We start from the raw sequence: 23,731 nt of genomic DNA on the forward strand, positions 1-23,731 counted from the left end.
TTATTATCTTAATGGAACAGTAAATGTTGAACTGTTGGTGTGTTTTTGCACATTTCCTAGATTGTAATTTTGGAAATAAGTTTAAAGGTTGCCTCCATTGAGGAAGCTGTTGGCTAAGGAGGTTAAGCAATTTGATCCAGGTCACACCTCCCTTTAAAGTGGCGGGACAGGCTTCAGTCTTCGCCCCGTGCAGGACAGTACAAGCATGTCTCTCAGCACGCTAAAGGAATATTCTTTGCTTCTTAAGTAGCATCTTGTAAATGACTTTGAGATGCTTGAGACTTTTCTCACGAAGTGATTTGGATATGAGCAGTGATCACACATGTCATTTCTGAGCAGCTGTTGAAGAAGACAGAGCACGATTATGCCACGTGCTTAATCTGATGCATCTGGTTGCTGGAGAAAGTCAAAAATTCCCTGATTGTTGCAAGAGGAAATCTCTCCCCCGCTTTGGAGCCTTTCTGTCAAAAATTCTGTTTTAAACCAGGAATGTTGGCTTCTGGGCGGTGACACTTAGTTAAGCTGCCTGGTGCAGTGCACCCCGACAAGGGTTTATATGAGATGCTCTTTGAAGGCCTTCATTACGTAGTATTGTAATTTGGGATAGAAAGAGCTGTGGTGATTTTTATGGCGGAATTACTTGATTTTGGATATCCCTTGACTATCGCCATGACCTTCTCACAGGAGGGGCTGAGTCTTTGCTGTGAGACAGAGCCTTCATCACACGAAGCCCTGGAAGGCTTCTTTCTTTTCATTTGCCGTGGATTGGGAAACTTTGTCAATTCCTTATGCTGGTCCTCCTTCACCAAGATTTCAAGGTCACTGCATTCATTTTACTTTCAGACCAATTGTGCGTGCTCAGGATTTACTTATAAGCCATTTTGTGTGGTCATTTCGCACCTTTATTTTACCCCAAAGAGAGACCTCATCTTTGCCTTAAGCCTCATTGCTGTAAACGGTGGACACAGGATTTCCTTGGAGAATGTCCGCATTGAGCAATCTGTGAGCAACTGCCTCTGGTTTTGACAGCAAACTTTAGCTTTGTGAGAAGAAACCCCTGTGTGATTTGGATGCTTCTGCGGGCGTATGATTTGAAGGAAGCAGTAGTAAAACCTCCTTAATTGAAAGCTGTCATCTAAATTTTTTTTAAAGTATGTATTATTAAATCCTTTGAATTATAGTACTCTTATTACTTACCTTCATCTGATACTTTGGCCAAAAATGTTTAGCATAATGAGCCTCTCACAGAGTAGCTATTGAGTAATGAAGAGTGGATTTCTTTAACTCTGATTATTCAAGTGATTTCACAATAAGCAGAAGTACTGTTGTATTTTTTGATGTGGAACATTTTGGCAGTGTCGCCTCCTCCCTCCTACAAAAAGCACTGAATTAAAGATACTTTTAAGGTAACATCCATTTCTTCTATTCCAGGTCACTTCAGGTGGAACATTCATTGGCATTGGACGGAAAACACCAGATTGCCAAGGAAACACCAAGTACTTCCGCTGTAAATTCTGCAATTTCACGTATATGGGCAACTCATCGACTGAACTAGAACAACATTTCCTTCAGACGCACCCGAACAAAATAAAAGCTTCTCTCCCCTCCTCTGAGGGTGCAAAACCTGCAGAGAAAAACTCTAACAAATCCATCCCTGCCCTCCGGTCCAGTGATTCTGGAGACTTGGGAAAGTGGCAGGACAAGATCACAGTCAAGGCAGGAGATGACACGCCTGTTGGCTACTCAGTGCCCATCAAGCCCCTCGATTCCTCGAGACAGAATGGTACAGAGGCCACCAGTTACTACTGGTGTAAATTTTGTAGTTTTAGCTGTGAGTCAGCTAGCTCGCTTAAGCTTCTCGAACATTATGGCAAGCAGCATGGCGGCCTTAATCCAGAGCTGAATGATAAGCTTTGCAGGGGCTCTGTCATCAATCAGAATGATATGGCCAAAAGTGCAGAAGGCGAGCCAATGACCAAGGCAGACAAGGGCTCCAGTGGGGCGAAGAAGAAGGACTTCTCCAGCAAGGGAGCAGAGGATAACATGGTCACCAGCTACAACTGTCAGTTCTGTGACTTTAGATATTCCAAAAGCCATGGCCCTGATGTCATTGTAGTGGGGCCACTCCTCCGCCATTATCAGCAGCTCCACAACATTCATAAGTGTACCATAAAACACTGTCCATTCTGTCCCCGAGGCCTTTGCAGCCCAGAAAAGCACCTTGGAGAAATTACTTATCCGTTTGCTTGTAGAAAAAGTAATTGTTCCCACTGCGCGCTCTTGCTTTTGCACTTGTCTCCCGGGGCGACCGGAAGCTCGAGGGTCAAACACCAGTGCCACCAGTGCTCGTTCTCCACCCCCGACGTGGACGTGCTCCTCTTTCATTATGAGAGCGTGCATGAGTCCCAAGCATCAGACGTCAAACAAGAAGGCAATCACCCGCCAGGATCGGATGGGCAGCAGGCTGTCAAGGAGAGCAAAGAACACTCATGTACCAAATGTGATTTCATTACCCAGGTGGAGGAGGAGATTTCCCGACACTACAGGTAAGCCCTGTTGGGGCTGGGACGTAGCGAGGAAACGATAGGAAGTCCTCAGAGGGCTGACCTAAGAATTGTTGGGCATGGTTGTGGTGACCTGGGGGAGTTACAGGACATGATCACGTAGAAGATGATAGTTGTAGATGTGATAATCACAGAGTTTAATTTGATCACTTGTTTCAGACCGTTTACTCTTATGTTTCATACCTGTTTTATACCATCTACTGAGTGTATTTTCAAATTTGTAATGATGCTGATAATGCTGATGGTTTAACCACAGTTTGCTTCCTTGTCCTTGCTAAGTACAACTCTGGGTCTCATGATTTTGGATGGAGCAGCCTCCAAATGAAAGATGCCACTATGATGTGTTCTAGTCTCTCTTCCAACTGGGAAACAAGCAGCTCAAGAACATGTTGCTTGTTTTTCTTTTAAAATGAAATCGGGCATTCCCCTAGCTTTAAAAAATTAAGCAACATACTTATTTTGCATACAGACAGTAGTCTGAGGGCGAGGATTCTGTAATGTGTGTGACTTTGGATTTCTGTACACTGTAAACGGGGAAAGTTGCTTAACGTGTTTGAGATTCATAAATATACATAGGATGTGGTGGTGTTTTCTTACTACTTTCATCCTATTCTCTTTATAGATGCTAATTGTCGCAGTTAATCTTTCATACTTTCTAGAGATGAGATTAGAATATGTATCTTTATTTCATGGATGTATTCATTCCTTAACTCATTAACTTCAAAAATACGCGTTGTGCCAGGCATTGACTGTGTAGGAGAAAAGAAAATAAACACAGCCTGTGCCCTCATGGAACTCACTCTTTGGTAGGGAAGGTCTTAGCAGATCATTACAGGAGCGATGAGTGTTATAAAGGATGAAGAAGAGGCCACTGCATTTGAATCTAATGACAACACAACCCAATATGGTAAATGAGGAAAGGTCTCCTTCAGGAAAGAGCACTTAAAGGAGAGTTTAAACTGATTTTTGGTTATAAGTAGGAATTAGTTCTGCAAAATCCTGGTAGTATTGTGCATTCTGATATGCTTAGGGCATATTGGGTACCTTCTTGTTATTGTGCTCCTAAGCACTGAAGTAAAGAGCTTTATTGACTATTTTTAAGTGATTTTTCATATGAAAACTCAGCATCTTCCTTTAAAAATCTAGTGACTTTAATTTTCACATCCCAAGATTTTAAATAGTTCCTCTTGTTCTTTTAAAGAGTTGTGTGTTAGTACAAGTGTGTGTGTGTGTTTTCTCAGTCACCAGTAATGAAGCACTTTATGTCCAACAATAGGCTAATAATGTTAGATGTTAATTTGAAGGGCATCCTAATGTTCACAGTGCATCTAAATGTTCAGAAAACACTTTCCTGAGATTTACACTGTTTAATTTATAAGGTCAGCCCTGGGAAAGACAGTCCTGCAGTCAAATATGTGTTCACACTTGCAGTGAGTGTTTCTGGCTCTCTTGATGCTACCTGCGTGTTAATTTATTTTTGGGACAAGCAGACATTAGCTTTCTTCTAAACCTTGCACTCTCTCTCTCTCTCACACACACACACACACACACACACACACACACACACACACACAGAGATACAATTAGATACCAGATCACTTGGATGAGTGGCTTTTTTGGAAGAGGCTGAGGCCATTGCTTGAAAACCTGGCTGAAAAAAATAGAGATTCCATATGCTTTGGGTAAACTAAAAAATCTCCCAAGAAATAAAACTGAATAAAAATATTAGTGAATAATCTCAGTTTAGTTAATATTCAGTAATGAAAGTAAGCTCCAGAGGAAAGAGACTAGCCTTGTTTTGTTCACTGCTGTATCTGCACAAGTTAACATAATGCCAGGATGGGTGATAGGTGCTCAGTGAGTACATTTAAGTAAGCGAAATCCTTGTGAGATTTTGACTTCACGGTAGTTATGAATAAGTCAAAATCTCCACAGTGAATTTTAGTTTAACTTTTGACTATCGTATGATCTTGGAACCCTTCTGAGGACACACAAAATGTCAGTTGTCTGTGCATTTTGAATTTAAGTCAACCTCTCAGTATTTTATTAGATTTAAAAAGCTGAGCAGCACTCCTCTCTAGGCATTACAATACTCTTGCACTTATTTGTAAACCTAGTGTAGTTTGTGTGATCTCAGATCCTTCAGGGTGCTGAGTAGTTTATCTCTGATCTCTTTGAGTTCTTGTAGAAATAGTCAAAATTTGGAGATTTACAGTTTCAGGAGTCACAGCTCGGTGGGAAGTATAAAGAAACTCTATCAAAAGTTGAACAGTGGAGGATCCAGGGATGGGAAAGGAAATAGTCACCTGGATGTTGATAACTTGATCTGACATCAAAACATTTCCCCACAGTGCCACATTTTGAAGATAGCACAAGAGGACACATTTACCACATCACAATACTATCTTCCTAGTTAAATTTATGTTTATTTATATTATTCATGTTGGGAAACTTTTACCATAATCCTATTATTACTGTGGAATATTCTAACTTTTGAGTGCTTTGTATACAAGACTTACAGTGTAGTAAAAAGATAGCATAAAGGAAGAGCTGTACAATGTGTGAAATCGTGTAGCTATAACATAGCTACAGCTGAGAAGCAGAAGAGTCAATTTAAACCTATCAGAGAGAAACCTCAGTGTGGATTTCATTCCATGGACATTTTTCCAGAGACCCAGATTTAACCTGAGTTAAACTACCAACATTATCCAGTTAGCAAGTGTAACTTGGCCAGCTCTCCTTTCTTTGTTTCGTATTTACTTATGATGCCCCATAGTTCGCATCATGACAGAAATGTTATATTCCACTCATGAATTTGTTTCTCACACTCCATTTCTTTTATCATACACGATTTAATTGAACACTGTACCCATTCTCTAATTGACTACCATTCTCCTTGTCAACATTTTCAGTCTTACAACTTAATGTTTCTGGAGTATGCAGTAGGACTGTCTCCTTAAAAACAACTATCCTTGATAAAGGATACACACTTCTTAACGCTTTGTTAGACTTCCATGAATTAAGAGAACCTTCTGAAGCTTTCTCGTCACCTCCTTCACCAAAAGTGAGCTAAACCCAGACTGGGAGACACGAAGAGCAAGCATGCAATGTGAGGCTGTGTTGAGGACAAATGCTAACATTGATGCGGCCATTGATCAGGAGACTAAGACTTAAGACTGGCGTCACTGGCAGAGACAGAGTATTGAATCTGTGGGTTTCACTCTCAGCTGACACCTTGAAGGTCGCTAACGTGATTCTCCATCACTGCTTTCCTCTGGCTCCTGTCAAAAGTAAACACACATGAAAACAAATATATGTATGTTCATGTATGACTGAAGCATTGTGCTGTGCACCAGAAATTGACACAACATTGTAAACTGACTATACTTCATTAACACACACACACACATACACACACACCACACACAAATTTATCTCTAGGACATTACTCTAGTTTTCACCCACATGTTACTGTATGAGCTCATCTTACAACAAGTCACCATATGGGCAGGAATAGAAATTGCTATAGGTGAAATCTGTAGAAAATGCAAATAATAGCTTTTGAACGTCAGATGCAGTATTTTTCATTTACAAAATAATAATAAATGTTTAAAGAGAAGAAAATTAGACTTACAAATTGATCAAGCTACGTGAGACTGAATGACTAGAAATAATTCAAAAAAGAAACAAATAGCATTTTCTGAATGGACAATATAATTATTGAAATTTAAAACATATGGGTAGGTTAAATAACAGATTAGCAGATGATTGAGAGCAAATGAGCTAGTCAGAAGTTAAATCTGAAGATATTTGCCAGAATACCTAAGATAGGGGAAGGGGATAGAAAATATCAAAAGTGGATATTAAGGAATGGAAATACAGTAAGCTGTTCTGACATGCATCTAATCAGAGTCCCAGAAGAAAATAATGTTGAATGGAAAACAGGCAATCAATATTTGACGAGGTAGTGACAGAAGAGTTTTTAGAGCTGATGAAAGACATAAATGCACAGATACAAAAAGGGACAGCTTATACTAAGTAGGGTATGTAGATCTTCCTCACTTGTGATGGGTTTGTGTCCTGATAAACCCCTTGTAAATTGAAAGCAACCTAAATTTAAAAAATGCACTTAAAAGATCTAACCTACTGAACAGTATAGCTGCCATAGCCTAACTTAAATGTGCTCAGAACACTTAGCCTACAGTTGGACAAAATCGTCTAACACAAAGTCTATTTTATAATAAAGTATCAAATATAAGATGTAATCTGTTGAATACTGTACTGAAGTGAAAAATAGGATGGTTGCCTGGGTACAGACTGGTTGTAAATGTGTTGGTTATTTCCACTGACCGGGAGCTGGAGCTACGTGCTTCAGCCCAGCATCATGAGAGAGTGTTATACTCTATATCCTGCATATTATTGGCCCAGGCGGAGATCCAAATTCCAAAATCAAAGTACAGTTTCTGCTAAATGCATATGGCTTTTGCATCATCCTGAAGTTGAAAAATTGTAAGTTGAACAATGGTAAGTTGAGGACCATCTTGATACAAATAAATTCAGTCATAGACACCTTGCAGTGAAGATTAAAATGCCAAGGCAGAGAGGTTCCTTAGAGCAGCTGGAGAGAAACAGCACAACTACTCAGAAAAGACAAATTAGGTGAACAACAGACCTTTTTATCAGCAACAGTGAATTAATCATATTTTATGATTCCATGATCATGTTCCAGTTTTTATTTTTTGATAAACTTAGACATGAGTGTGTAAAAATGTGTGTAATACACATAACTTATAAATATTTGAATAAATGCTCGATCTTCCTTATAATTAAAGAACTACTTGAAATCAATAATATAATTATCCACTTGTCCAGAAAGTGGAAAAATGTACATATTTTTTGGTGTGTGATGATAAGAATCTGTTCAGAGATTTATGAATGCATTAAATTTTTTTAAACATTGTTTGAATATTTTAGACATAAAATATGTAACTCAGTCTAAAGGAAATAACATCAGGTACAGTAGTTGATCACATTAATGTAGCTGCTGCTCAATTTCTATCTTAAAAGGGCTCAGTAAAGGAGCGTGAACTGTGTGCTCTATAATTCTGAAGAATAGATTTAATAATAAGCACTTAGTTATCAACACATCTGAAAAAGCTAATTACACACTGCGTTAGTACAGAGTTTCTAAAAGGGTGAGTACTGTGATGGTTACATCTAGATTTGTATATTTTATGTGTCAAGTTCTTTTAAACAATACCTAATACATCAGTTCCCTGTGAAACCGTGAAATGGACATCATAGTTCAGGTTGAAAATTCCTATTGTGAGACAGAAAGTTACCCTGGTGTTAATAGTCCACCAAGAAAATAATGCACAATTGTACTACCCTTAGGTAATTTCAGATTTAATAGTCCTAAAGACTTTATACAAGAATGGTTATCAAGTCGTGGAATAAGATAAATCTTAGCCATGATTTCCATTTCATATTTGTTTATATAAGTAGTTTCCCATTTTTTGTATTTCATGGAAAGACGTTTCTTTCTGTTTTGAACATTTGGTAGGGATATCTTTCTTTTGAAAATGAGTCCGAAGTCAAGATTTTTTCAGACATTAGTTTTGTTTTATCCTGACACTTGAAGGTGAAATCACCCCACACCCTTCTAAAAAATACCCAGTAACGCCAAATGTGTAAATGCTAATCAGATTATTTCAATTTGAAAATACAGGACCAGTGGATTGAATGTAATCTTATTCAGAATTCCAATTTTCCTTAGATTGTATTTTGTAGACTGTTCCTTTGCACTTGACTAAGGCTGAAAATTAAATTTTCAACTTTTAAAAGGTGATTGATCTGGTTATCCATTTATACATCTATAATTCCTTTTTTGTCTTTGTCTCTCAAATATTCTTCTCACCTGCTTTTCATTCCAACACTCGACAGTGTCACCAATCTCAGGTGCTGCACATGTAGACCTTTATGATAACAAAATATACATTACAAAAATGACTGACTTTATTACTTGTCACATCTGCGGACCGAATTTAAATTAAATCATTTCATTTGCTTCTCTTCTGTGACAGTTTATATGTAGGTGTTTGATTTCATAATTACCAAAAAATACCTTTCAGGGTCTTAATTGACTAGGATTTATGATTTATTCATTTACTTTTATTAATATATTTTTTAAATTGAAATATAGTTGGTTACAATGTGTCAATTTCTGGTGCACAGAAGGAGAAAAACAAAGCATTGCTTACAGCTGACTCCACTGAGCTGTTATGAAAATAAAAATATAGAAATATTATCAGAGTAGAACAAAAGAGTAGCATCTTTTAGCTGATTTTTTTCTAGAATTTAGAAAAATTCAGTTATTTATGAATTAGGAAAATAGTTTTTAATCTCTGCTAATGAATGAAATGCTACTGCTAGAGTAAAAGACCCCTGAGCATTGAAATATGGATGGATTTGAAATAAATGCTTTTTTATAGCACATGAAAATTCTGTTGAGTAAGATAAGATATAAAATGTCTTTTCTCAGAGGAATTTTAAGTCACTTGAATTAAGTATAATTTGGTTTTTTTTTTAGGCAGCTTGATTTAGCTTCCTCTGGAAGCAAAAAATGATTCTCTCTTTTATCAAAATTGATTTTGTTCATTGTCTGAAGTATTGCATTGGACAAACTGAAATTTTATATAAGTATGTCCCAAACATTGCATGGGACATACTTACACTAAAATATTATCTGTTTATTATTTCTGAAATTAAGAATGAACTGGGCATCCTGTATTTTATTTGACAACTATGCTAGGGAGATCTACAAAATGACATCTTTTTTTCCTCAGGTAGCATGAGGAAAATGTTTGCTCGAAGTTGGCAGCAGAGTATAGAATTTAAATTAATGCAAATATATTTGCAGTGTCGTTCAAATTGCTTTGGCTTAATGTAGCTAGAAGTTCTAGGATTTTTTAAATAATGAAGAGTTTATTCAGAGGACCACTCAAAATATACCATCTGCAAAATATCTATGTGTTTCTTAATATTTCTCTGCTGCTTTATGACTCTGCATATTAAGTCTAGCATCCCCAGAGCTGGGGTGGTTCATTCCTTTAGTTATTTAGCAGATATTTACTGTCTGAATGTTCTGGATGGCGGTGGAAGGGATATGGAGATGTGTGAGCTTTGATCTTGATTTTAAGACAATTACAGTATAACTGTAAAGTAAGACATGCGTGGTTATTTACCATGAGAGATTTTTAAGTGATGAAATAAATCTTTTTATGCCATCACTTAAATCAAAGGCCATTTTAATAAAAGGCAATGTGAAACAAATCCTCAGAGGACGCCAGAGTCTCAGAGCAGCTCAGAGGATGTTAGGTTTACTCTTGGGTTGAGTCATTTGGGAAGTCTTTATGGATGAGGTGGTAGTTAAGGTGGGTCTTGAGAAATGGAGGGACAATTCCCTGAACTTCTTTGAGGTTTTCATATTAATGCTGATACAATGAAATGCATTTAGTAGGTTAGAGCGGAGTCCAAACTAATGTGGTTTGTCAATGACTAAACTTTATTCTTCAGTAATGTTTCTTATACCAGGGATTAAAATAATGTTTTAATTTTGGGGGGGAGGACATGGCATTATGCTGGTCTTCTCAGTTATTGTTGAGAGGGTGACACAAGTCAGAGAATATGTCCAAATCATTTGAGAACTGATTCCTGAACCAGCTAGTAACATCACATTAACTACCAAACAGCATACATGCAAGAGGAAGCATGAACAAGAGCTAAAATACTACATCATGCCTCCATACTGTTTTATGGATTGACTTGTCTGTGCTTCACATTTTTATTTTATGAAGTAGGATGGAAATAGGTACCTTGTGTGGTTGTTGTAGGGTAATATATATAAATGGCCTAGCACTAAAGAATCCTGGAAGATGATTCCCAAACAATGAAATAAAAAAAGATGAATTACTGTTTTGGGATTGTGCTTAACAATGTCATGTTTATAGTTTTCTCCATAAAGCCGTTAGAGTTGACTCTCAGAGGTGGGAGTGTGTGCTTTAAGAGGGAAAACAATGTTGCTCATCATGAAGAATTCATTTGGGAATCTTCTATCACATACTGAGCACATATCCTGAGAGTTCATTCCTATCTAACTAATTAATACTCATCTCGAAGTTATTTCTGACCAGGGCTTCTTGGCTCTTGCTATGTAAGGTGTGGCCTGGGGACCGACACCATCAGCATCGTCTGGGAATTTGTAAAAAACAGAGAATATCAGGTACCACCCCAGACTTCGAGAATCTGAATCCGAATTTTAACAGGGTCCCCAGCTGATGCTTCTGCATGTTAGGGTGTGGGAAGAAGCATGGCTCTGGATGTTAGTAGAGGTGATTGAAAAGTATATTGCTCCCAGCTTTTGAAAGTAGAATCATACTGGCTTTTCAATGTATGTCCTATCATTTATTTGGCTGACATTGTAGGGAGAAAGAAGTCCTTCAGGTCTCCAGAGTATTATGCAGCAAATTGCCTTTTCTGCATCACCTAGTGATTTTCAATGGCCTGGAAGATGGAGCCATTTAGCAGTTTACTGCTTAATTGTCAAGCTTTACTCTCTTTTCATTAATAGTAGTCACACTTGGAATCTTATGAGTCTGAATAACAAAGATGGTCAGGGCATTACCTGTGTTTGATTAGAGTCACAGGTAGGAGAGGATGTTTGAGTGTGTTCAGTAAGTTGTTCTGAACCATGGTATATCTACTAATGTAGTTTGTAACTGGTCTCTGCATGGGCGTCCCCTGAAGGGCTTGCTAAAAAGTCAGATTCTCCGGTTATGCCCAGAAGATTCTGATCTTCAGTAGGGCAGCCCAGAGGCCTTGGAATCTGCATTGCTAAGAAACACCTTCTGTCCTGGGACTGCACGCAGCCAGTTTTGCAAACCACAGCATTAGTCAGTCTCATTTCTGTCAGTTAGAAGACCTTTCCTTTCCCCTCATGTTTTCATTTTTTATTCCCCTTGTTTTCATTTTTGATGTCATCAGTCATTTCACTTATTTTTGCATAAAGCTAAAAATTTAAGTAGTTGAGGATAGAAAAATAGAATATCAGCCTAGAAGGTAGAAGCCCTGTATTCTTGACTTGTTGTAGACTAAAGGGACAAGACATTGTGTTTTCACTTTACTAATCTGTGAAATGGGCGTTCCACCTCCGTGGACTGTGAGATAATAGATGTGTGAGAGCTTTGAAGTCTTCAAAAGAAAAGGTGTGTGAGTTGAGCTGGTTATTGCCGCCTTGTTTCAATATCCTTCCTGTTAAACGTGTTTTTCGTTTCAGCGTAAAACCTGGTTCTCACTGAAAACTTAGCTCTGCAGTTTCTGCTTTTTGCTTTACATCCATCCTCACCGTTCTCTGCATTCGGACAGTCCTCCAGCATCTGTTACCATGGAAGGCTTTGCCTAGGTCAGTCAGAGTAAGAGTTCCTCTGTGGGGCAGGTCAGAACAGCTCTTGCCGAGACCTGTAAGGAATCAGAGTTGCCCAGTGGGACAGGAGCTCAGAACTAGAAGAACTTGGGAGCCCCAGAGACCTTGTTTCAGAGTATACACTGTGATGAATTCATTGCCTGGGCAGGACATGCCCAGGACTCCTTGCATCCTTAGGAGGACATGCCAGCCAAATAATGGGTAAAGGCTGGGTGTGTTTGTCTTTATTTGGTGAAGGGGTAGGCTGGCTCAGGGACATTTCTATATTACAGAGTAAGTAGACACTGAAGGCACATAATCTTAATTGCTGAGATGTATTACTGGATATATTATGATTCTAAACCGCCTGACTGAACACCTCTGAAGGATGAAACACAGAGAATGCCCTTTCTATCTTTGTTATTTAGGATTTTAAGATTCTAGATCTGACTCCTATTAATGAGCAGAGAGGAAGGCTTGACAATAAAGTAAACTGCGAAACTGCTCCATGTTTCAGACAATTGAACGCTACGAGGTGACGCAGAAAAGGCATAGAATATACTGTACTTGGTCCTGTCTTAAAACAAAGGATCTTCTAGGAAATAAACTTTGTTTTAAGAATGATGTCTGTCATGGTTAAGATACGTGGCGGAATGGAAAGGAACGATGCCAAAATGCCAGTTTGTAAGGTTCAGCTCCTTTGAACAAATACAGAACGCAGGTCCATACAGAAGAGGGGGAGATTTATTTAATTTTAGGATTTATATCAGTTAACCCATACTAGAGGCACTATTATTTTCATTCTGCAGGTTAGGAAATCGAAGCAGGTTCAGTAAATTATCCAGAGACACACACACAGTAAAATGCAGAGCCAAGATAAAAATATAGGCATCCTGGTTCTAGAGTCTTAACTCGTAAGTGGACTAAATTGCTCCTCCAGTGAGAACTGTGGAGTCTGCAGTTTTAAAATAATTTTGTCATGTGGTACTCAAGAATTTTTTATTTCTTCTCTTGTATATTGACAAGTTTCTACTTGTTGCCCTATATTGTCTTTATTTCTTGAAATGACACTACTATAATTCTTTGGAATTTTGCTGTGTGGCGCTGTATAGATTCTTTTTTTTTTTTTTTTTTTTTTTTTGCATGTTGGTATTTTCTCCTTCTTGTTGCTCTAGAATTAATTCTTTATTTCTCGAAATGACATCACTGTCATTCTTGGGAATGTTTGTAATACTTCGGGATTTTTTTTTTGTGCATGGGTAGAAGTAGCAGTGGCGATTTTATAGTCTTAATTTCCAGGCAGGATCGCATCACAGACTTCAAGCAGAGACACCACCATGTCAGGGAAACCATAAAGTCACTGCCACGGTGGGCAGTGAGCTCATTAGAACTGTCTGGGGGTGAAGATCGACCAGAGCTTCTGAATGTGCTTCCTAAAGGTTGTTTGTTTATGCTTAATTTTCATGACTGAGTAGATTATGTGGTGTATCTTCATTCGGGGATTTCCTGGGTATGTTTTGAGCTTTAACCATTTTGATAAATCCATTTTTATCTGATCGAGCTCCATAAAGCTAACAATTTGGGGGTACAATTTTGAGTTTAAGAGTTTATCTCCCATTGGATTATACTCAAATATAGTTATGGTTGGAAGGTTCTCTGAATGAGGTTTCCAGAGTTTCTAAATCCTAGATTTTGAGTCCTGCCTATCATCCCCTGTGATCTTAATTCTGCTTTGGGTTTTGTGGTCTTGACTTTGGTGGCAGGATTTTAACTCATCATCCTATGTATATTCTCCTTAAGAGTTAGGCTTCTTTCACGTGAGAACAATTCTTTTTAATATTGTGTTCTTATGGTCCATTCATCATCAAATTATTTATAATTTATTGCACTTCCTTTTGTTTTATCTCTACTACTCAAGAAAAATAGGAGAAAAGATTGAAAACAATCTCCTGTAAAAAGTAAAAGTTAAATATCCTGTTTATTCAACCAAATGTAAGCCCTTAATGATAAGAAGATAATCATCTAGTGAATTAAGTACTCTCAACAAATATTGGCTGAGATTTTGTTACATGTCTTAATACCTTTGAATCTGGCTTCGATGAAATAGGAACAGTCTTTTGGGTTTTCAGCCATCTGACAGGTCTCATAAGGGAATGATGTCATCCAATACAGAAACTGTTACAGCCCCAAAGTGATTAATGCACACATTTAACTATGCTACTGCTTATGACCGTGCAGTTCCTTCCCTTTTCCTTTGAAGATATCTGCCTCCTTACCATGGTCTGCAAAGCTCTAGGTGACCCTCCAGCTTGTTGATTGTTATGCTTCCTCTTGTTTATCCCTCTCAGGCATCAATGGCTTCTTTCAGTATCTCAGAATTACTAGAATGTGTTGCCCTTTCCCCTTCCTCCTCCTCCAACAAGGATGGCTCCTTTTCATCCTTTGCTTTGATCCCTCAGAAAGGTCTTCCTGACGACCTTAAGCAGCCCTTCCTCCCCATTACCAGCCCATCCATTTCATTCTTAGCACATATCACTCTTTGTCCTTGCATATTTATTTATAGTCTAATGTGAAGCTGGTTGTTCCTGACTAGACTGTAAACACCAGGTGGACAAGGACTAGGTGCCTTGTATTCACCAATGTGTACCCAGTGCCTGGCAAAGTAATATTGTGATGATTATCTACAAATTACGTATAGGAGTGCCTATTTTGCAGAAGCTTTAAGCAATAGCTCTCAAAACTTCTTTTGCTAGTTTAAGTTGGTAACTCCTAACACATGATACCAGTGGTGTAGCAAGTGTTTCACGTGGTTATTTAATTAGACAGCCATGCAGGGTTTTTTTTACAGTTAAAGAAAGTATGCCTTATTCCAAGTTATCTGTGTATCTTTCCGGTATGCCTTTTAGGATACAGTGCCTCTGTTCTTTGTTAATCAAACATTTGTCTTAACTTAACAGTTAACTGTTCTGTCTTTAACAGCAGGAGATGCTATGAAATCCAACAATAAGGTCTCCTTTTTTTTAATGCCTTATAAAAAGAAGACACACATAAACACACATTCACACACACTCTCTGAATGTATCTATCTGTGCAGCACCTACCATGCTGCTTGGCAGCCAACGTACACTTAATTTGGTGGAAGCGCGTAAGTCCTTACAGATAGAAAAATTTTGTTTAAAAAAGTCTTAAACTTCTGTTATGTAGTCTTCACTAGATTATGTAGATCAGTCAACCATAGTTTATTGATTAAATGGATTTAAATTTTATGATAGAAAAGAACATTGCAATCAGGTAGAATTTATTTTAATATATGTAAAAGCTGTACAAAGCACTTCAGCAGTAGATACATATGTATATTTATAGTGATAAAAATCTCAGTTTAGTTTAAATAAACAGAAAAAGTCCATTGATCAAATCAGGTGTAAAAACATATGAATATCTATTAAGGGATATAGAATTGATGATTATCCAGTCACGGTAAAGTGAACAGAGCAGGTCCTTCAATAATAAAGCAAACCAACCAGTTTTAAATGTGAATCGGCTGGAGTGTGTGCTCGTGTAAGTGTATATGTGTGTGCATACCCTGGTTGTTGCTATTACGGGAATATTGCATTCCTTACAGAGAACTCAAGATGCCAGTTAATTACATGCCAATTTCTGGGTGTTGAGAATATTGTGTTTCGTTCTACCGATTACATTACATGAGATAAAATTCAGGTGCTTAAAGACTATTTTTTTTTTAAGCCCTTTCGAATGCAAGATTTCTAGTGACGGGTTTCTTCTTCTGCAGGAGAGCACACAGCTGCTACAAATGCCGTCAGTGCAGTTTTACATCTGCCGAGACTCAGTCACTACTGGAGCACTTCAACACCGTTCACTGCCAGGAGCAGGACAGCACTACAGCCAACGGCGAGGAGGACGGCCACGCCGTGTCCACCATCAAGGAGGAGCCCAAAATTGACCTCAAGGTCTACAGTCTGCTCAGTCCAGACTCTAAAATGGGAGAGCCAGTGTCTGAGAGCGTGGTGAAGAGGGAGAAGCTGGAAGAGAAGGACGGGCTGAAAGAAAAAGCTTGGGCTGAGAGTTCAAGCGATGACCTTCGCAGCGTGACTTGGAGAGGGGCAGACATCCTCCGGGGCAGTCCGTCCTATACTCAAGCAAGCCTGGGGCTTCTGACCCCCGTGTCCGGCGCCCAAGAGCAGACAAAGACTCTAAGGGATAGCCCCAACGTGGAAGCCGCCCATCTGGCCCGCCCGATTTATGGCTTGGCTGTGGAGACCAAGGGATTCCTGCAGGGGGTGCCAGCGAGCGGAGAGAAGGCCGGCGCCCACGCCCAGCCGTATCCTGCATCCGGAGAAAACAAGTCCAAGGATGAATCCCAGTCTCTGTTACGGGTAGGAAGGTTTAATTTTTAAATGATTCATATATCTTGAAGGGGAAACGGGGGAACACACATTCTCTCGGGTTAGGATCATGTCTTACCAAGTGCAACTCAGTGATCTGTTTCGATCCGGGATTTGTAAGTAATAAGGCCGAAATGGTGGAGAGCAGCTTGTGTGCGTTTGTGTGCATACACGCGACACATACGTGATCGAGTGGGTAGAAGTCACTTGTTTGTCACTGCTCTTTGCTCCGACTGAATGTTTGTTAATCATCCCTGGTGGCTATGCAAAACAACGAGGCCGCTTTTGGAGAAGGGCTGTTCAGAATCCCAGAAGGATGCACATCTGTTACATTAAAGTAACTAAGTGACTTAAATTTTAAGGTGGTGTGGCAGAGTCTATGGTTAATAGGGAAATTAGCAGAGATGTAAATCGCTAAGACTGCAAAGCCCTCGGTGAGCTGTTAATAAAGAAAAGTCGTGTTTTTTGCAACCCTACAGTGTAATTATGTACGAATGAATGACAGTGTTTATTGTTTACTTGCCAAGAGGAGGGGAAAAAATGAGATAGACTTAAGTGTGAATGGTGTGAAGAACATCCATAGAGGAGAACCGTGCATTTTATATTATCGGGCTTTTGTAGGGAGAAAGACACAGTCCCGTGTGGGAAAAACAAAGCAAAAGCTCTGTAAGATAAGACCCATGCTGGCTGTCTTCATGCTGTGTAGACTGAACATTGTCAAGAAATATTTTAGATTTTGAAGATTCATGAGCTCCCAGTAAGTGATGTTTGCTTTTTGCCTAAGGCACCACCCGCTTCGACATTTCCCCTTGACTCAGAGAAAGTTTTGAGCTTTCTGGATGATTTCAAGGCTTTGTTCCTGCAAGGAAGGTAGGATCAGAAACCAGCTGACCTTTACAAAAGAGCTGGTTGGGAGATACAGTTCAGGCAGCCCCGTGCTCTGACCTGGAGGTGAGAGACCCCTGAGTTCTCTCTGGATGTATTCTGGGGAGAGAAACTGCTCTTCCCAGTGTCTGCTTGGCTGCTCTGCTCTCATTTCCTGCAGATTTTCTTCAGCCTGTCTGCTCCTCTGGTTTTCTCTAGTGGAGTTTAGAAACACCCCTTAGAGGAGCACAGTTAATTCTAAAAGCTGTTACCTTTCCCGTCTTCAGCCATGCCCTGGAGCGAAGAGAAGGGCTTGAATGCAGAAGAGGAGATGCATCCTCTACACTGAGAAACAGAGAATCCTTCCTGTCCGAAAGGAGCAAGTTTAACTTAAGTAACTTTAGAAAGAAGAAAAATTGTTCCTATGCTTTTTAAGCGGTATTCAATTTAGGAAGAGCTTCTTTGATATATTATGCCTTTTTTAATTGTAAATGCTCATCATTTTCTTCCTGGTCTGAAGTGGCTTTTTTGGTTTCTGGTGATAAGGCAGGGATGACATGTCCTAGGATTTTTAAATTTCACGTTGCATCTGGAGAGCTTGGTGGAGCTGATTGCCTTAGATCTGAATCACTAGAGCTCCACACTCTTTTTTTTTTTTTTCTCACTTAAAATTGTGTTCAGCCATAGCATCTTTATTTGATACCAAATTGTGTGACTCTTTTAGACTGTTCCTGGAATATTACCTTTTCTGCCACCATTTGTATACACTAAGAATTTGGAATGAGCAATCATTTATTCAGTAGTGCAGTGAAAAACCTGAGAATTATAGTTCTATTCTTTAAGCAGGCTGAGGACGATCATACTTTTCTAAAAAAGTTGTTTTTCTCAATTCCTCCACTTCCTTAATTCCCTGACTTCGACTTTCTGTTGCATCATTTCAACTGTCTTTTCGGTTCCTCCCCATTAGCTGCTGAAGTAGGAAATCTTCAGCGAGAGAGGCAATTTAACTATATTCTACAATGAATACCAAATTCCCTACTGTAGGATTTGTGATACTTAAAGGCCATCATTTACTAAGTTTTGAGAGCTGACAAAAATATATTTTTGTATATGATATACTTTAAGTCTTGGATTGTTCTTCTGTGATTTTAGTTAAATTTGCATCTTTAAAATTTGCACTTCATTGTATTTGAATAGTGCTCTTGGAAATCACCAACCATAATAAATCGCCGTTTTATTGGACATTTGGAATAGGAGGTATAGCTAATTTAATTTATTATGAAATATTTAGTATATTACCTGAATTAAAAAGTTTTAATGGGCGCATATCTTGCCGATCAGCTTTTTAAGATACCTGAGAGAATTAAGAAGCTGAGCCTACTTTGATTGTGAATTTGACACGAATGCACGTTGGTGGTAGAAATTGGTATTGCTGAGTTATCATAGCAGACATTCTTCTCAGTTCCTTCCTCTGCCATCAGTCAGGGAAAACCTGAAAGAATATCACCATCATGTTTACTAAGGTGAAAGCAAAGAACTTTAATTTTGTAATTTTGGAAGTCTAGTTAGTAGCGAAAGTATCCTGTAAAAATTTAGAAATACACAACTGAGATATGCAAATACAGTATACATGTTTTAAATGAAAGTAGTGGTCTGCGTAAATATATATCTACAGAATGTAATATTCACATTCGCTTTAAATAGTAGAATGGAACTTGAAATCACCTTATTGTTTGGCATGTTTGTTTAGAAGTAGTGAGCAATTTAAGAAATGAAAAATAGATTTTAAAAGTGATTTTTTTCAATTAAATAGTGCATCCAATGTAGCATTCATGGAACAGATATATTTATAAATTCATTTATATGTATAGTTTCTAATACTAAAAGTGAAAACTTGACTGTCCTCTTTAACTACTGTGCAGAGTGATATCGATTAAGTATGGAAAATTTGTCCAACAGGAAAATGTTAATTTCAAGTAGCTGAACTCTATGCTGGTAAATAATGGACACATTTTTAAAGAGTTTGCTGAATGTAGTTAGGGTCATGTCACAGTGCATATAATTACAATGCTGCTTTCAGAATATTGGTCTTTCTGATACCTATTTTTAACTGGTTTTAGTTTTGAAATTTTGGTTTACTCAAAGTGAGGAAGGAAATATAAGAATCACGGAGAAGAGCTCAAGTTTCAAAATATTCGTTAGTTTTCATCACTTCTTTTTTCTTTTCTTTTTTTTTCTTGTATAGGTCAGTGTTTGGCTCTTTAGTTTTGTGTCAAGTGTCAGAGATCACTTATGTGTATTTTCTTTTAGTGAATGTCTTTAATTTCCCTTGTTACTAGTATGGAAACTGATCTTGTTATAACAAAATCTAAATTGTGTATGTGACCTGTGTTGACCCTTGTGCTTTGAGCATAGCAAGGGGCACATTAACATAAGTTTCATCTTGTAAATTGCTGTATGAACATTAGGGTTTTCATTGTGTATCAGCAGTATTTCTATAAAATCATTGCTTTTCTTTTGTGAGTAGGAAGATACGTTAAACCTTTTAGACTCTTTGCTAGAAACAGTCCAAGTGTGTATGTAAACTTTAATTGTTACTCTTTTAAAACGTCTAGAATAGATCTTCTAGAACTTGAATAAGCTCTGGAAAATGTTTTGAAAATGCAGTGTTTAAATTTGGCTCTGTGAAGAGGTTCATGTATTTAATGTTGCCTTGCTAAAAGCAAAAGCTAATTGGCTTCGTATATTCAAATAGGTACTCCCTTCTCATTTTAAACTAAACAGTGTGGTGTAGTCAGAACTCCATATAGTCAGATGCTCTTTTCTGACCAGCATCTTCAATAATGTCTGTTTACCCCAAGGTATGTACATATGTATGTGTGTATTTATTTGGTAGATTCTTATGCAGATGTATCTGTATTAGTTTTATTATTTCCTGGATGAGAAATTCTAGATTTCATTCTTGTAATTGCCTTTTTACATTGGATTTTATGACACAGAAAGGTTTGTCTTTTAACTGATAACCATGTTAAAAGGAGCAAAACCCCTGTCATTAAATTTCATAAAGATTTTGCCAATATCAAGTACATATTTCGGTTTTTAATGAAACAGAGAAGTATGATTGTCTTGTTGGCAAATCTGTAGTTCAGGTAGTGTATTGCAGACCAGCACTCATGTAAACTTCTCCATGTCATGTCCGAACAGATGTCACAGGCCCTAATTCTTCCTTAAGTTCCAGCACCCTAGTTATCAGCCCACTCCCTTCATGCACCTAGGGGAAAAATAAATCTCTTTGTGATTGATTTTAGTTTCCAGTTTAAATTTATTTCGGGAAGTTTGTCCGTTTTAACATGCACATTTTGCATGGCTTGGTTTTGGCAGAGATGTTCGGCTGTGGGCTGTAGAGTTGAGTTTCAAGTTCTGGGAGCTGAGATCCAAGCTGATGGGTGGTGATGCCCGCCGTCCTCCCAGGAGTGCTGCACAGCTGAGTTAATTAACGTTCGTCAGGCCATTTGAGATTGTCCGATGCAGGGTTCTAGATAAGTGCAAAGTAGTATGATTATTTGTTCGTTTTGTAAATGTGATACCAAGGCAGCACAAAGCAGATGTTATTTCCCCCTTTCTTTGGCGGCGTTAAATTTATAGTTTAAAGATTGTTGATACCGGACAAGCTATTGAGATGCAAAAATGTTCTTTTGGGGACAGTCCATTGGCAGCCAAACAGACGTTTAAACAAGCGACAGTGTTGAATGCCTTTACAACCACTGACAGAAGATCGCAGGAACTTTTTTGAACTAAAGATGATCTCAAGTGAAAAGTCTGATGTTTATTGTTTTGCTTCATGTCTAATGAAAATAAAAGCAATTATCACATAAGTACTTTTGACTTCACATAGTGTTTATGTACATAACCATTTTCCTAACTCCATTTGAATTTTTTACATTTTCATCATCAAATACCAAAGAGAATGGTCTATACCAGGAAAAAATGGCTACGAAAAATCATTGGCTACGAAACAGTAGTTTTTAGGACATGTTGTGAAGTTTCTCTTTAAGTAGCCATTGGTATTTGTTTTGCCTAAGAATAAAACATTAAAAACCATTTAACATATCCAGAGATTAATGGTCTCTGTATATCTCTGTACTTCTGCCCTATATAGATGCATTTCTGTTGTCTATTAGACAAGGGTATGATTTAAATTCAAATACAGATTTATTTTTTAAACACAATCCATTCAACTTAGTTATATGTAATAGTGAACATGACCATTTTAATTGCTTTCACTAAGTGAAATCTAGATGGCTTTATTTTTCTTTATGGGTCATTCATCTTTTATATTAGTATACCGTATTTTACAGTAGACCACAACTAAAACCTGTTTGATACATGTATGTTTGGTTTTATTGGTTTGACCAATGGGATTTTCTATTATTCTAATTTTAAGTCAGCTCCACTGGCTCAAGTATTTTTTAAAACCATATTATTTTTCTTTTCTGTAACCTCGGCTCTTTGTGAAGTCTGGCATCATTCTGCTGGCCCAGGTTTCTAAGGCCAGAGAGGCAGATGTATCTTTTGGTCGATCGGGCTGGAAGTTTGTCGTCGCTGTGAAATGGTATCCTTCAGCACGGTATCTGTTAATTATTTCCTGTACACCTATCTTTTGCTCTGCTTCCTTTTTTTTCACAGACCGCATGAGTCAGGAGATAACTGGGCCCCAAAAGGACCCCATTGTTGAGTGTTCTTAGATGTTGGAAGTGAGGAGTTTACAGAAAGTGGCCTGAGTTTCAGGAGCACAGGTGCAGAATGGTTCAAAACTGTGTCAGCCGTCAGCTACCGCAGCCTTAAGGTGAAGCTAGTCTTCTGGCCAAGTCCAGTTTGACGGGTGGATTTAACGGAAGTGTTGATTACCTAAAATCCAGGAAGAGTGTTTTATCTTGGATTTTTGCCTGGTTTGTTACTTGCTCCCACCAAAAAGTAAATAGCATTTCCATTGTTGTAGTCTTTGACTCTCCCTTCCCTTTGACTCTGGTAGTGAACGTTTATTAAGTGTTTTTAGGCAAGGACATTGATTTCTAGGATGGGCTACCTATAAACTCAGGGAAACGTGGCGAGCAGGATGCCACTGCATCAGGCTGTGCAGTTAGTTTAAGAAGGTGCAGTTTTTAGTGAGGTCTCAAGAACCTGTTTCTTTCATTTTGGTGAAGCAACATTTTCCTTTGTGGATGTTTATAATTAACTATAATTTACAATTAAAATAGAATCTGGAATATGGCCTTATTTTGGAGAAAATCCATACTACTTTATCTTATGGCATATATTTGTTTTTCTGTTATCAGCGATTAAGAGTGAGGTGAAGGGATCTTCCTTTCGTTTTGTTTTTGTAAGTACAGGACATTTGTGATGTGACAGATTGAGTGGTATCATCTTTCATGCTAGAATGATCAAACAGCTCTCACACATCATTTTACACATTAACTTGCCATTTTGAAAAGAGTTTCTCAATTTAGAACATTTAATTTGGGCATATTAATTATGAAAGAGATGAATCATTTCATACCCTGGAAATTTATCTGTCTGTAAAGTCATGATTAACTGGGGAAAACTAAGACTATATAGATAAATTTTTAAAAGGCAAAATGTACTTTGTAATATTTAAATGAGACAATACATGGCTGATAAAATGGTGTCCCGTGTCCTAGTCATAGTCCTCTAAACGAGTCACTTTTAAGATATAAAATAAATTCACCCATAAGTAATGCTTGAAGAGTAATGTCTTAGAAATATTTAATTAAGGATTAGCCGTTAAAGTATAAATTGACTTATTTAATGATGAATGAAGATAATTAAGGAAAAAGCAAATGATAATTTTTAGGAGCTATTTCTCATGGATATGGAATATAACAAATCTCCAATAGGCAGTTACACCGTATGAATGTTTACCTCCTGTTGCACGTGCAGCACAGTTTACTTTGTACAGAAATTTATTTCCATGTAGGACCCATGTTCTTAAACTGAATTGAGTCATGTGCCTTAAGTGAAAACAGTCCACTCAGATAGGCTTGCCTTTTTTAGTGGGGAAATCTTTCTTTTTTTCTTGTTTGCATTTTGCCTCCATGGATGGTGTTTTGACAACCCTTCACAATTTCTCAGCCCAGTTTTAAAGTTTATACCTTCCTTAGGTGTGTGTTGGATATGTTGGGTAATAGTGTGGGCTTTGAGGGAGTATAAAAGAGAAGAATTTGATTGTTCTCTTTAAAAATATGGAGTTTAATGATCATTATTTGTTGCTGAATATTTATATTGATTCCATTAGAAAGTATTTTTCTTTCATAGGACTATCAGTGTGTCAGAAAGACTAGTCTTTATTATTTCTCAGTAACATATGAAAATGATGGGGTATATATCACAGGAAGCTATATTCTGTGTGTGTGTGTGTGTGT

General features: G+C 37.9%; 1 protein-coding gene across 5 annotated transcripts in view; it reads left to right on the forward strand.

Annotated features, from left to right (window-relative positions):
• The window catches only part of TRPS1 (transcriptional repressor GATA binding 1), a 240,287-nt gene that overhangs the window by 55,879 nt on the left and 160,677 nt on the right, over positions 1-23,731 (forward strand). For all 5 annotated transcript variants that reach the window (XM_031439517.2, XM_031439519.2, XM_010988443.3 and 2 more), the window contains 2 exons: positions 1,432-2,546; positions 15,815-16,418. In XM_031439517.2, the coding sequence (XP_031295377.1) occupies positions 1,432-2,546; positions 15,815-16,418 (1,719 nt within the window). The remainder of the gene's footprint in view (positions 1-1,431; positions 2,547-15,814; positions 16,419-23,731) is intronic.

This window comes from Camelus dromedarius, chromosome 20 (genome assembly GCF_036321535.1).
Source record: "Camelus dromedarius isolate mCamDro1 chromosome 20, mCamDro1.pat, whole genome shotgun sequence".
NCBI lineage: Eukaryota > Metazoa > Chordata > Mammalia > Artiodactyla > Camelidae > Camelus > Camelus dromedarius.